This window comes from Schistocerca cancellata, chromosome 1 (genome assembly GCF_023864275.1).
Source record: "Schistocerca cancellata isolate TAMUIC-IGC-003103 chromosome 1, iqSchCanc2.1, whole genome shotgun sequence".
NCBI lineage: Eukaryota > Metazoa > Arthropoda > Insecta > Orthoptera > Acrididae > Schistocerca > Schistocerca cancellata.
In genome coordinates, this window is record NC_064626.1 from 320,381,296 (window position 1) to 320,396,071 (window position 14,776).

Consider the following 14,776-nt stretch of genomic DNA (forward strand, 5'->3'; position numbering starts at 1 on the left):
ACAGGAAGAAATCCTAATAATGGGTACAATGAGACATACTCCCTAGTGTGCACCTCATGGTAGTTTGCAGAGTGTAGATGTAGATGGCCAGTTTTATCTGTTCATCACGTGCAGTTTCATTTCTCAAGAAAACATATTTATTTTTCCTCAAAAAATAATGGATTCGTCATAATTTGTAAATTTATGTGGAAAACATTAAATGACTAGATTTCAATTTGCAGCACTGAAACTACAGAACGAAGTGAAGCTGACATACTACAGGAGCGTCGAGATTTGGCAGTGGAGTTCATATTCTGTTTGGTGTTGATAGAAGTATTGAAACAGTTGCCATTTCATCCAGGTCAAGATGATCTTGTGAGTTACATTGAAAATCTTGCTTTCAAACACTTCAAGTACAGAGAAGGGTAAGTAAATTCACTAAAGTTTAATTTTATAGCAATAATAGAAATGCCTTTATCTCCAGCCCCCCCCCCCTCTCCAATATCTCTTATAATCTCAACCCCATTCCCCTCCTACCTTCTTTTGTATTTTTTGTAGCTGCTGAGGCATCTGTCTTTCCCACTCCTACCTTGCAGTACCACGCTATCTCTTCCTTGCCTGGTGCATCCTACCCTATCCCCTCCCCACATCCATCAGCCTAGGTGACAGATCTCTAATAATCAATGTCACAACAGCTACAGTATGTGTGTGTGTGTGTGTGTGTGTGTGTGTGTGTGTGTGCGCGCGCGCGCGCGCGCGCGTGCGTGTGCGTGCGTTTACTTTCTGTAAAAAAGAGAGCCAAGGCTCAAAAACTAATTCATCCTTAACTACACTCTGTATTTAGACTGATATTATTAACTTTGTGAGATAGATTTCAACCCCAAAACAAAAATTGTCTTGAACTTATTTACTTCCATGCTTCTATAATTTGTTGTTAAAGAAAGTGAAAGAAAGACTACCATGTATCATAAGTCAATCTATTAAAAAACAAAACATGATCTTGCCAATAATTAGCCTCGTAAACAGAGTTAAAGAACAAAGAAAATCTACTTCAACAACATTCAGAAACATGTTTTGAGATCAGATAAAGATCAGTTAAGTAAACTATAAAGAAAAAAACAATGACTTTCAATTAAAAAAGTGACTGTGGGTACATGAATGAATTGTCTAAGTATCTGTATTTGTTCATCAGGGTCAAGATATATCTTTTTATCAGTGGAATGCATTTTGCACATATATTTTTGACAATTAGAGCTTTTGTGGTGTTTGTGTCTATTATGTTTGGACATATGTGGCATCATGACATCTTCATCTGTTTTGACTGACATGGGCCTGCTTGGGACTTGTGCAGCAGATTTGTTGACCCTGCTATCATTTTGAAAGTTTGTGCAATGAACTTTGTTCATAGCAGTCTGCAAGTCTCTAAAAAAATTTTCCGGAATTCAATTTTTTTCTCTGTGATATGTGCTTTGGTCAATACCATATTAAGTTGTTTTATAAACTATCAATGCACCATCTTCCTATCCTTATTTACAGTTTTTTCCATAAAAAATAGCCAGATTGTCTTGTTATTTCTTGGTTTCCTTGTGAACATTCTGTTCTTCTACATCTTCATCATCCTCTGTTCCACTGTCAGTTTCATGATCACATATTTCTGTTTCGCAGTCACTAAACTCAAATAAATCTTAAAAAGAATCTGGTGTATCCAATGAATGAGCAGTCTTCACTAACAAACAATAACTCCAAAATTTGATCATCATTTAATGTTGCCCCATCCTGTCTAAAGCAACTAAAAACAATTTCTGAAGACAAATTAGGAAAGTAATGTTTATAGTTTTGTGGAGTAGATGTTGACCCCAACTGGTACAAACTTATGGAATTAATGGCTGCTGGTTAGCAAGGACCTGCACAGTGTAAAAGAATCTGGTACTAAGATTACACAGAAGCCAAGTGGCAATGCTGCATTAGGAATGCAACTGTAAACAAAAGAGTGACATGTGATGTAGTAAATTACCACACAAATGTAGTTAAGGTTTAATACTGTGTTCTGTTATGTGTGTGTGCATGCCACACATCAGTCTGCTAAAGCTGAGTGTTAACTTTTAATTTTCAGTTTTGAGCCAGGAAATGTTTGTACACATGTATAACAAATATTGTTGATGCAGAACATACACTCCTGGAAATGGAAAAAAGAACACATTGACACCGGTGTGTCAGACCCACCATACTTGCTCCGGACACTGCGAGAGGGCTGTACAAGCAATGATCACACGCACGGCACAGCGGACACACCAGGAACCGCGGTGTTGGCCGTCGAATGGCGCTAGCTGCGCAGCATTTGTGCACCGCCGCCGTCATTGTCAGCCAGTTTGCCGTGGCATACGGAGCTCCATCGCAGTCTTTAACACTGGTAGCATGCCGCGACAGCGTGGACGTGAACCGTATGTGCAGTTGATGGACTTTGAGCGAGGGCGTATAGTGGGCATGCGGGAGGCCGGGTGGACGTACCGCCGAATTGCTCAACACGTGGGGCGTGAGGTCTCCACAGTACATCGATGTTGTCGCCAGTGGTCGGCGGAAGGTGCACGTGCCCGTCGACCTGGGACCGGACCGCAGCGACGCACGGATGCACGCCAAGACCGTAGGATCCTACGCAGTGCCGTAGGGGACCGCACCGCCACTTCCCAGCAAATTAGGGACACTGTTGCTCCTGGGGTATCGGCGAGGACCATTCGCAACCGTCTCCATGAAGCTGGGCTACGGTCCCGCACACCGTTAGGCCGTCTTCCGCTCACGCCCCAACATCGTGCAGCCCGCCTCCAGTGGTGTCGCGACAGGCGTGAATGGAGGGACGAATGGAGACGTGTCGTCTTCAGCGATGAGAGTCGCTTCTGCCGTGGTGCCAATGATGGTCGTATGCGTGTTTGGCGCCGTGCAGGTGAGCGCCACAATCAGGACTGCATACGACCGAGGCACACAGGGCCAACACCCGGCATCATGGTGTGAGGAGCGATCTCCTACACTGGCCGTACACCACTGGTGATCGTCGAGGGGACACTGAATAGTGCACGGTACATCCAAACCGTCATCGAACCCATCGTTCTACCATTCCTAGACCGGCAAGGGAACTTGCTGTTCCAACAGGACAATGCACGTCCGCATGTATCCCGTGCCACCCAACGTGCTCTAGAAGGTGTAAGTCAACTACCCTGGCCAGCAAGATCTCCGGATCTGTCCCCCATTGAGCATGTTTGGGACTGGATGAAGCGTCGTCTCACGCGGTCTGCACGTCCAGCACGAACGCTGGTCCAACTGAGGCGCCAGGTGGAAATGGCATGGCAAGCCGTTCCACAGGACTACGTCCAGCATCTCTACGATCGTCTCCATGAGAGAATAGCAGCCTGCATTGCTGCGAAAGGTGGATATACACTGTACTAGTGCCGACATTGTGCATGCTCTGTTGCCTGTGTCTATGTGCCTGTGGTTCTGTCAGTGTGATCATGTGATGTATCTGACCCCAGGAATGTGTCAATAAAGTTTCCCCTTCCTGGGACAATGAATTCACGGTGTTCTTATTTCAATTTCCAGGAGTGTAGATAATTATAGAATATTTGCAGTTTTTTCACATTTTAGTTTATTATGTTATTCTGCACTTAGAATTAAAATGCTGAGCTTTACTTGTTACTAACTATAAGGAAAAAGTGTGTTAGAAATTACCATGGTAACTATTCAAGAAACTAAAATATTTAGAAATATATCAATGTATCTTCCCAATGAAAACAATCAATTATTGATGGAATTATTTAATTGGATAGATAAAAAAAATCTACTCACCAAGAGGTTGGTTCTGGGTGACTTTTCCAAAATATATCCCTTTTCCTAGACCCCCTCCAGTTCTTTTCCTGCACCCTTCTTCCTTCCCCCTCAACCCTTCTGCCTGAAGAAGGAGCTACTGGCTCCAAAAGCTTGTCAATCACAACAGTTTTTTATGTGTGTGTACTGCCACTGCTTGGTGAGTAGATTTTTTATCTATTCAATTAAATAATGTATCTTCCTTGTTGTTTGTTAATAATATTGCTGGAAATGACCTTAACATCTATAGACTTCCCTTCAACACACAAAAATTTGTATCCCTACCTCTTAAATGCTATGAAAATTTCTGCTTATTACTTTGTGGCTGCATTTTGACACTTGCAAACTCACACATTAAAACATACGGCATACTTCCTGTTGACCTAGAATCATTAAATTTGGCAAGCATTAACAAAAGTTATTCCAAATCTGTTTTGTAGCAGGTTAGCTCCTGTGCATGTGACCAGCTGTTCACTATGATATAACTTCTTGATCGATGTTGAGGTGCTTACCTCCAAGGTGACTTTTGAGTTGGGGGAACATGTGAAAATCAGTTAGGGTAAGACCTGGTGAATATGGAGGATGAGGGACCACTTCCCATATAAATCTTCCAAGCTCTGCCTGGGTCATTCAAGCTGCATGAGGTAGATCATTGTCATGAAGGAAGAGAACTTCGTGAGACAAAAGTTCAGAACATTTTCTTTTGATGACAGCTCACAGATTCCTCAAGTCATTAGAGTACCTCTCTGCATTCATTGTGGTGTTGCGAGGCAGATAGTGAATGGACAAAACCCCCTGACTGTCTCAATATGATTGACATACCTTTCCCTGCCAAATGTGTGACCTTAGCTTTTTTCAGGGCACATTCACCAGGTTTCTTCCACACCATTCCCTGGCATTTTGCTGAGGAGTGAAGTGATAAACACGGGTCTGATGCCCAGTGACAAGCCATTTCAAGAGTAGATCTCCCTCTTGCTGATGTATTTCTAGAAACATTCTGGCCAAGTCCATCTATTGCTGCTTGTGGATGTCACTCAGCAAATGTGTCACCCATCTTCCACAAACTTTGCAATAATTAAGATGGTCTGTAAGAATCTTTGCAATGTCCGAGCATCCAATTGCAGCCCCAGGAGGTATCCGAATTAGGATGTTGTCAAAGCTAGCATTACGATCTTCCTCCAAAATACTGCAAGTTGCAATAATGGATCATCATATGTTTCTGTAGTAGGCATTCCTGTGTACTGGCCATCATTTACATCATCATGCCCTTCCACAAACTGTACACATTGGATAGAGGTTAACTCTCAATGGATACCAACAGTGGATACTCATTTTGCTGTAAAAAATTGAATGACGGAGTTCTGCTCACAAGCACACACATTTTGTAGTGGTAACTCCATGCTAATTAGCAGCATACCAGCAAGATACTGCAGTATGCATGGTAAGTCGGTTGAGCATTGTCAGCACATACTAATCAGTCTTGCCAGTACTCAAATATCAAGGGCACAGTTCCTTTTGCAAAGATATTAAACTGGGGAATTTACTTACTAGACGAACCTCATAAAAAAATTATCCCTTCCCATTTTTTCACATGCTTTCCCCACTAGTGTTATTGACCTACATCTCACTCATCACAAGTTGGAAGACTTTGAAGTGCATGTATTCAGCTGAACCAGACAAACTATTGTGATAGCATGCTGATAGTATCAAGAATTAAGTGCAGTGTTGCCATATAAACACTGTTGATGACAGGTATTTGGTAATCATTGCTTCTTACAATGCTGTGTGGACAGCATCTATGGCAGCAATGATATTGTGGTAACATTGTAGAGTTTCTCACTGATGAAGCTGGACTAGGCCATAGGCTTCTCATTGACCCTTAGAAACGAAGGGAAGATGAGGGATGAGAGAACTGACCTACCCCTCTGTCACCACTTTCATTGCTCCCTAGTGTATGTAAACTGCTTGTCCACTAACAATGAGTTGATTGATTTTGATGAAACTTACCAAAATATTAGATGCAGTCCATAGTGGAAAAGCAGATACATACTAATATGCCTCAACACACAGTTCTTTAGTAATGTTAACAGTCTCATTTCTTTTACATTGAGATTGTACTGTTTTGCTGCAACACTCATTCTCCATTTCAGTTGCATTAATAATAGAAAAACCTGGGGAAAAAATCATTTTTGTGGAAAAGATGATGAAGTTAAAACTTAACAAAGTTCACTTCCTGAAGTGAAAACATGTTGCAGCTTTTATTTTGAAACACAGGCACAAAAGAATGGATACCTAGCATATACACTTTGACATTTGTCAGTTAAAGTAAGGAAGCTCTTTTATACAGCACTATTAAATTACCAACAATGCCAAACCATATCACCACATGTAGTAATGCGCAGTAGCTCTCTGACGCACAATCCACTCTTACAAAGAAGCATTGTTGCAACCTACATAGGTGACCACAAACAATTTTCACACTAAGGTATATTTAATCTCTGAGATGTACACAATATAGCATCAGCTAGGGTGGTTTGCGGTGGATTGGTACCTGCAAATCAAGTTTAGTAATGTTTTTTCCTTCTTTCTCTCGTTTGACACTTTTATACAAAGTTAAATCACTAACAATGGCCAGAGTTCATGTAAGTCTGTAGGATTTCATGATCATTGTCATTGAAAGTAAAATCATACAGGACATTAGGCTACATAATATTCCTTTTCAATTTCTTCTACAAAATCAACTTTTTGACCCCCACCCCCCCTCCCACCCCTGCTAGTATCTTCTGGTGTTCACGTTTAGCTGTACGCTGTCAAAAATCAATGTCTTGTTAATTTATAAAAGGGAATTTTCCTGCGCTTATTCTGCAGAAGTGGGATTATTGGATAAAATCCTTTTAGCTACTATTTGTGGGCCATCATCATTGGATAGAAAGTGAAACAAGCAGAGCAAGAGAGGAGGAATGTTTATCAAAATATTATCATCCTGCCATAAAGGTGGCTTATTGGTTGTTATTTGTATAACTCACGAAATGTGCCTATGTATTTATTTCATTGATGATGGGAAGCCACGAAGGTGGAAGCATAATAGCCATCTTCTCTAATGATGTTACATTCATTCTTGGAAATCTCAAAGCAGACTTTCCTTCTATAAATTTTGGTGTCCTTACCAGCATACATACATTGTTGAAATCAGTGTTTTGCTCGCAGTTCTCCTGATGTTCTGCTACTGCAGGTTTCACACGATTTTTAAACCACATGTTGTATGAAATGCAATGTCGATGGTTTTTCATTATGCTTTCACTGTGTGTGATTTGTAAACCTTTGATGTTCAGTGTTAGTAGATTTATTTGGTAAATTTATGTTGGTCATCTTTCTTGATGTTAGCTGAGGTAGCACTGCTAGGCAGTTCCCTCTATGTTACAGCAGTCTTCACTGGATCTAATCTCTTTGTGCATGGATGGGTGCCGAAGGAGAGTGTTAACTGTCTTTCAAGGTACTTGAATGTCATAAATGACTAACCTTTAAACCCTCTGTATTCACACTTTCTCTTACAAAATAATCTTTTATACAAAGCAAGTTGACAGATCATTTTAAACTGATGTTGTTTGGACAAGATCAAGCCAATAAATTTTCTCTACATACACCAGTTCAACAGTCATTCATCATGGCATCCATTGTAGCCATGACCATGATCTTTCTTTCTTTTTGTCCTTGTTCTAAATGCCTTCAAAGCATGACACCAAGGAACAAGCATCTCCACTCAGCAGGTGGAGACACCTTGTAGATGAGGGTTCAAGACTTATTTTGATCTGCACGTATCATAATAATGTCACTCACAGTCATATGTCATGACACTTCCGTAGTACTAAATGTCACAAACATCTTTTGTCTTCATGGAAGCTTGGAGGTTGGACATGTCATTTCACAAAAAATATCATGTCACTCAAGGATGTAGTGCAAGAGGGGGTACAGGGCGTCCGCACTTCCCCCACCCTCTACCTGAATGAAATTACGCTCGACCTAGTTGGTGTGTATTAAAATTCAACGATATTTTTATTTTCAGTCATACAACAAAAAAGGGATATGCACTATCAATGCTCAGCAAGGCCAATGATACGTTAAAACTCCCTACACATCCATATCACTGTACGCTATCATCCATACCTATTTTACGCAAGAGCAGTTGTTGGCCGTGTTTGAACTCAGCTGTTGTTTTGTTAATCAGTTGAATTCTGTCTTGCAGCTGAATTTAATGTAATTGCTACTGTTTTGCTGTTTTTGTTCTGCATACTGTTGTGATAGTTTCTAATAATGGATGAGTTTGTATTAAGAAAGAGGAGGAAAACTGATTATGATTTATCTGCTAACATTATGGTAAGTTAAAAATATGTATACACTAGTATAATAGCCTAATTATCTATCTACAATGAGGTGACAAAAGTTGTGGTATACATCCTAATATCCTGTTGGACCACCTATTGCCCAGCGTAGTGCACTAACTCGACTTGGCATGGAGTCAAGTCATTGGAAGTTCCATGCAGAAATATTGAACCGTGCTTCCCCTACAGCTGTCCATAATTGCAGAAGTATTGACAGTGCAGGATTTTATGCATGGACTGACCTCTTGATTAAGTCCCATAAATGTTTGATTGGTGGCCAAATTATTCTCTCGAATTGTCCAGAATGTTCTTCGGACCAATTGCAAACAATTGAGGCCCAGTGACATGGTGCATTGTCATCCATGAAAATTCCATTATTGTTTGGGAACTTGAAGTCCATGATTGGCTGCAGTGGGTCACAAAGCAGCTGAATATAACCATTTACAGTCAATGATGGGTTCAGTTGGAGCAGAGGTCCCAGTCTATTCCATGTAAACACAGCCCACACCATTATGGAGCCACCACCAGCTTGCACAGTGCCTTATTGGCAACTTGGGGCCGTGGCTTCATGGGGTCTGCACCACACTCAAACCCTACCATCAGCTCTTACTAACTGAAATTGGAACTCTTTTCACTGGATCACGGTTTTCCAGTCATCGAGTGTTCAACTGATGTAGTCACAAGTCCAGGATAGCAGTAGCAGGCAATATTGTGCTGTTAGCAAAGGCACTCGCCTAGGTTGTCTGCTGCCATAGTCTGTTAAAGCTAGATTTTGCCACACTATCCCAACGGTTACATTTATCAAACATCCCACATTGATTTCTGTGGTTATTTCACACAGTGTCCCCTGTCTGTTAGTTTGAAAACTCTTTGCAAATGCCACTGCTCTCGGTCATGAAGTGAATGCCATTGGCCACTGCTTTGTCTGTAGTGAGAGATAATGTCTGAAATTTGGTATTCCCAGCACACTCTTGATACAGTGGATCTCAGAATACTGAATTTCCTAACAATTTCTGAAATGAAATGTCCCATATGTCTAGATCCAACTACCATTCCGCATTTAAAATCTGTTAATTTCCATCATGCAGCCATAATCATGAATCACTTGAGAACAAATGATTGCTCTGCCAATGCGCTGACATTTTACAACTTGGGTATGTGATTCTACCATGATCTGTTTATGTGCCTATCACTATCCTATTACTTCTGTCACCTCTGTGTACAGCAGTTCAGTGTTAGCACTTGAGGCATTATTTGGAGTCTGGTACAACTTTGGGGTTGCAATATTTCAGTATTTCACAAGCCATTGGAGCAGTAAATACCATTACAAATAACATTAAATTAAAATTATTGCATAAAAATACACTATGACTTAATAAACATAGAATGGTCCATAGTAGGCTGTAATGCGACTTTTATTTAACCATGTGATTGGCTAATTTGTCTGTATCATCCAAAAATCGTGTTGCTCAACAAACATGTCCCCAAACTTTGAAAAAGTTGCTCAGTGTTGCCCAAAAGACAAAAAACCGCCCAGTCTGGTCACCCAGGTGGTACTCAATTATAAAAAACCCTTTCCGATGCAAAACGGTGGGGAGTGGTGACTGGAGAGTGGAAGGGGTATGTGATGACAGCACATTCTATAATTCATTACTTTCTAAAAGATTTTTTTCAGCAGGCTGCTTGAAATTATCCCAGTTGACAGCATCCTGCATCCTTCCCTCCCCCTTCTGTCCAAAATCTATTTACACCCTTATAATACTGTAATGATTGAAGACAGCAATTCTATGCACAATTAAATCTAAAAATATGCAAATGTTCATGCACTATCAAATGTGTAAACATGCACTGTCGAAGACATACACAGCAATTTCAGAATTCGATCTGTTACTATGATGTATTCCATTTTATTTTAAAACAAAACTTTTAACTACTAGTTTTTACAAATTCTCCAACAGCTGGGACAGAAATCCATCCGCCGGCAACCTTAAAAATGGTTTTCTGTGGTTGCCCATTTTCAATTTACGAAAATGTCAGGGTTGTTCTGCCACAGCCAACTCCTTTCCAATATCTTTCTTTCCTGGCAGATTCCAATTCCCTTAAAGATTTAGTCCTTCTACCTAAATGAAAAGAGCTGCATCGAAGGCAAGCCGAGTATCTTTTCAGAGACTCCCGACACTAAAAGCCCTATGATAATAAATAATAATCCAAATTCTCCTTTAGGCTCATAGATTTGTCTGCTGGGACATTCTTTAATGCAAAAATTGAACTTTCTTAGACTGCAGGAAGTGACAGATGCATACTTAAATGTGGTAATTTGGGAAAAATGTAAGGCTGAATAATTCCAGATATTTTGTGTTTTTGCCACCAAAAATTGTGATAGCTTCTCTTTCGAACACAGATCTCTTTAGTCCAAAAGTCCTGTCAATAATAATCACGGCGTCACAAAAAATTAGCACTCATCCATTCCTAATCACTTCCTCAGTGAAAGATGACAAGTATAAAATCATCTCGGAGGGTGAAGAGAGATTGGAGCATGACTGCCTCTTAGTGGTTTTTCAAAATATGGCACTCCTAAGTAATGAGATTATATCTCCGCTTGGTGTAAACTCTGAGATCATTGTCGAATAAAATGGTTTATCATTCTTAATAGAAATTTTCAAAGTAAATGGAAAACATGCGTCTTTTTAATGTTCTCTGTAACTAATAGGACCTACACCTGTATGGCTTGCGGCTCACTGGTGTGCCGCTGTAACTTTTTCCACATGTCTACATCTACATCTACATTTATACTCCACAAGCCACCCAACGGTGTGTGGCGGAGGGCACTTTACGTGCCACTGTCATTACCTCCCTTTTCTGTTCCAGTCGCGTATGGTTCGCGGGAAGAACGACTGTCTGAAAGCCTCCATGCGCACTCAAATCTCTCTAATTTTACATTCGGATCTCCTCGGGAGGTATAAGTAGAGGGAAGTAATATATTCGATACCTCATCCAGAAACGCACCCTCTCGAAACCTGGCGAGCAAGCTACACCGCGATGCAGAGCGCCTCTCTCGCAGAGTCTGCCACTTGAGTTTGCTAAACATCTTCGTAATGCTATCACGGTTACCAAATAACCCTGTGACGAAACGCGCTGCTCTTCTTTGGATCTTTTCTATCTCCTCCGTCAACCTGATCTGGTACGGGTACCACACTGATGAGCAATACTCAAGCATAGGTCAAACGAGTGTTTTGTAAGCCACCTCCTTTGTTGATGGGCTACATTTTCTAAGGACTCTCCCAATGAATCTCAACCTGGTACCCGCCTTACCAACAATTAATTTTATATGATCATTCCACTTCAAATCTTTCCGCGTGCATACTCCCAGATATTTTACAGAAGTAACTGCTACCAGTGTTTGTTCCGCTATCATATAATCAAACAATAAAGGATCCTTCTTTCTATGTATTCGCAATACATTACATTTGTCTATGTTAAGGGTCAGTTGCCACTCCCTGCACCAAGTGCCTATCCGCTACAGATCTTCCTGCATTTCGCTACAATTTTCTAATGCTGCAACTTCTATGTCTACTACAGCATCATCCACAAAAAGCCGCATGGAACTTCCGACACTATCTACTAGGTCATTTATATATATTGTGAAAAGCAATGGTCCCATAACACTCCCCTGTGGCACGCCAGAGGTTACTTTAACGTCTGTAGACGTCTCTCCATTGACAACAACATGCTGTGTTCTGTTTGCTAAAAACTCTTCAATCCAGCCACACAGATGGTCTGATATTCTGTAGGCTCTTACTTTGTTTATCAGGCGACAGTGCGGAACTGTATCGAACGCCTTCTGGAAGTCAAGGAAAATAGCATCTACCTGGGAGTCTGTATCTAATATTTTCTGGGTCTCATGAACAAATAAAGCGAGTTGGGTCTCACATGATTGCTGTTTCCGGAATCCATGTTGATTCCTACAGAGTAGATTCTGGGTTTCCAAAAACGACATGATACGCGAGCAAAACACTTGTTCTAAAATTCTGCAACAGATCGACGTCAGAGATATAGGTCTATAGTTTTGCGCATCTGCTCGACGACCCTTCTTGAAGACTGGGACTACTTGTGCTCTTTTCCAATCATTTGGAACCTTCTGTTCCTTTAGAGACTTGCAGTACACAGCTGTTAGAAGGGGAGCAAGTTCTTTTGTGTACTCTGTGTAGAATCGAATTGGTATCCCGTCAGGTCCAGTGGACTTTCCTCTGTTGAGTGATTCCAGTTGCTTTTCTGTTCCTTGGACACTTATTTCGATGTCAGCCATTTTTTCGTTTATGCAAGGATTTAGAGAAGGAACTGCAGTGCGGTCTTCCTCTGTGAAACAGCTTTGGAAAAAGGTGTTTAGTATTTCAGCTTTACGCGTGTCATCCCCTGTTTCAATGCCATCATCCTCCCGGAGTGTCTGGATATGCTGTTTCGAGCCACTTACTGATTTAACGTAAGACCAGAACTTCCTAGGATTTTCTGTTAAGTCGGTACATAGAATTTTACTTTCGAATTCACTGAACGCTTCACGCATAGCCCTCCTTACGCTAACTTTTACATGGTTTAGCTTTTGTTTGTCTGAGAGGTTTTGGCTGCACTTAAACTTTGAGTGAAGCTCTCTTTGCTTTCGCAGTAGTTTCCTAACTTTGTTGTTGAACCACGGTGGGTTTTTCCTGTCCCTCACAGTTTTACTTGACACGTACCTGTCTAAAACGCGTTTTACTATTGCCTTGAACTCTTTCCATAAACACTCAACATTGTCAGTGTCAAAACAGAAATTTTCATTTTGATCTGTTAGGTAGTCTGAAATCTGCCTTCTATTACTCTTGCTAAACAGATAAACCTTCCTCCCTTTTTTTATATTCCTATTAACTTCCTTATTCAGGGATGCTGCAACGGCCTTATGATCACTGATTCCCTGTTCTGCACTTGCAGAGTCGAAAAGTTCTTGTCTGTTTGTTGTAAGTAGGTCCAAGATGTTATCTCCACGAGTCAGTTCTCTGTTTAATTGCTTGAGGTAATTTTTGGATAGTGCACTCAGTATAATGTCACTCGATGCTCTGCCCCTACCACCTGCCCTAAACATCTGAGTGTCCCAGTCTATATCTGGTAAATTGAAATCTCCACCTAAGACTATAACATGATGAGAAAATTTATGTGGAATGTATTCCAAATTTTCTCTCAGTTGTTCTGCCACTAATGCTGTTGAGTCAGGAGGTCGGTAAAAGGAGCCAACTATTAACCTAGCTCGGTTGTTGAGTGTAACCTCCACCCATAATAATTCACAGGAACTATCCACTTCTACTTCACTACAGGATAAACTACTACTAACAGCGACAAACACGCCACCACCGGTTGCATGCAATCTATCCTTTCTAAACACCGTCTGTGCCTTTGTAAAAATTTCGGCAGAATTTATCTCTGGCTTCAGCCAGCTTTCTGTACCTATAACGATTTCAGCTTCGGTGCTTTCTATCAGCGCTTGAAGTTCCGGTACTTTACCAATCCAGCTTCAACAGTTTACAATTACAATACCGATTGCTGCTTGGTCCCTGCATGTCCTGACTTTGCCCCGCACCCTTTGAGGCTGTTGCCCTTTCTGTACTTGCCTGAGGCCATCTAATCTAAAAAACCGCCCAGTCCATGCCACACAACCCCTGCTACCCGTGTAGCCGCTTGCTGCGTGTAGTGAAAGTAGAAGTGCCCAGTGTGAACGCTGGAGGTGTAAATGGAATCACTCATATGCACATGTTAATAAAGAAGCAAATACCTACACATCTGCCTCTACTTCTGTGTGGGTCAAGCTACAGCCTCAAGGTAACTAGCCGCAAGGCGAACAAGTGTAAATGCACCTTTACACTGTTCTTCCCATTTCAGCTGTATAGAAACTCTACCACAGCTGCATGTCATTTCATGGAATCCTCCGTTGTGGAGGTAATCAGTTGCGTAGGTATTTTATCAAAAAACATCTTTTATTTTAATCATAACATGTAAGCTTTGTCAGCTGGCGTCTTCATTAATTAAAACTTCTGGGCTGAATTGCCGTGGTCCATATATAAAACCACTTCTCCTTCCTGACGTTTCGTTGCCTACTGCGGGCAACATCTTCTGAGGTGAGTCGGCGACTGGCTGCTAGGCGCTGGAGGTCCTGCTTATATAGAACACATAGATTGCACCACCACTCATCATGTGCTTTCGACTTTAAAACTACCTCTGGCTAGTGCCATTGCTCTCGATTATAGATAATCGATAGTCACTTCGTTGGTACAGAGTCGACACCCATATCTTGTCTAGTTTTAATCCTTCTTCTTTTTTATTAAAATTATTTTCGTGCTTGTAGATCTCTATAGCTTCTCTATACATGAGGGTATAATAATGTGAGGTCCTAGCTATCATGTTTGTCTCACTAAATTTTTTTTCGTGATCACCGTCTTTGAAAACGTGTTCCGCTACAGCTGATTTGTCAATTTGTCCCAACCTACAGTTCCTTTTGTGTCCCGTTAGGCTGGTATTAACACTCCTTTTAGTTGTTCCAATGT

General features: G+C 41.1%; 1 protein-coding gene across 2 annotated transcripts in view; it reads left to right on the forward strand.

Annotated features, from left to right (window-relative positions):
* The window catches only part of LOC126173067 (protein furry), a 1,238,628-nt gene that overhangs the window by 45,925 nt on the left and 1,177,927 nt on the right, over window positions 1-14,776 (forward strand). For both annotated transcript variants that reach the window (XM_049920928.1, XM_049920929.1), the window contains one exon: window positions 222-404. In XM_049920928.1, the coding sequence (XP_049776885.1) occupies window positions 222-404 (183 nt within the window). The remainder of the gene's footprint in view (window positions 1-221; window positions 405-14,776) is intronic.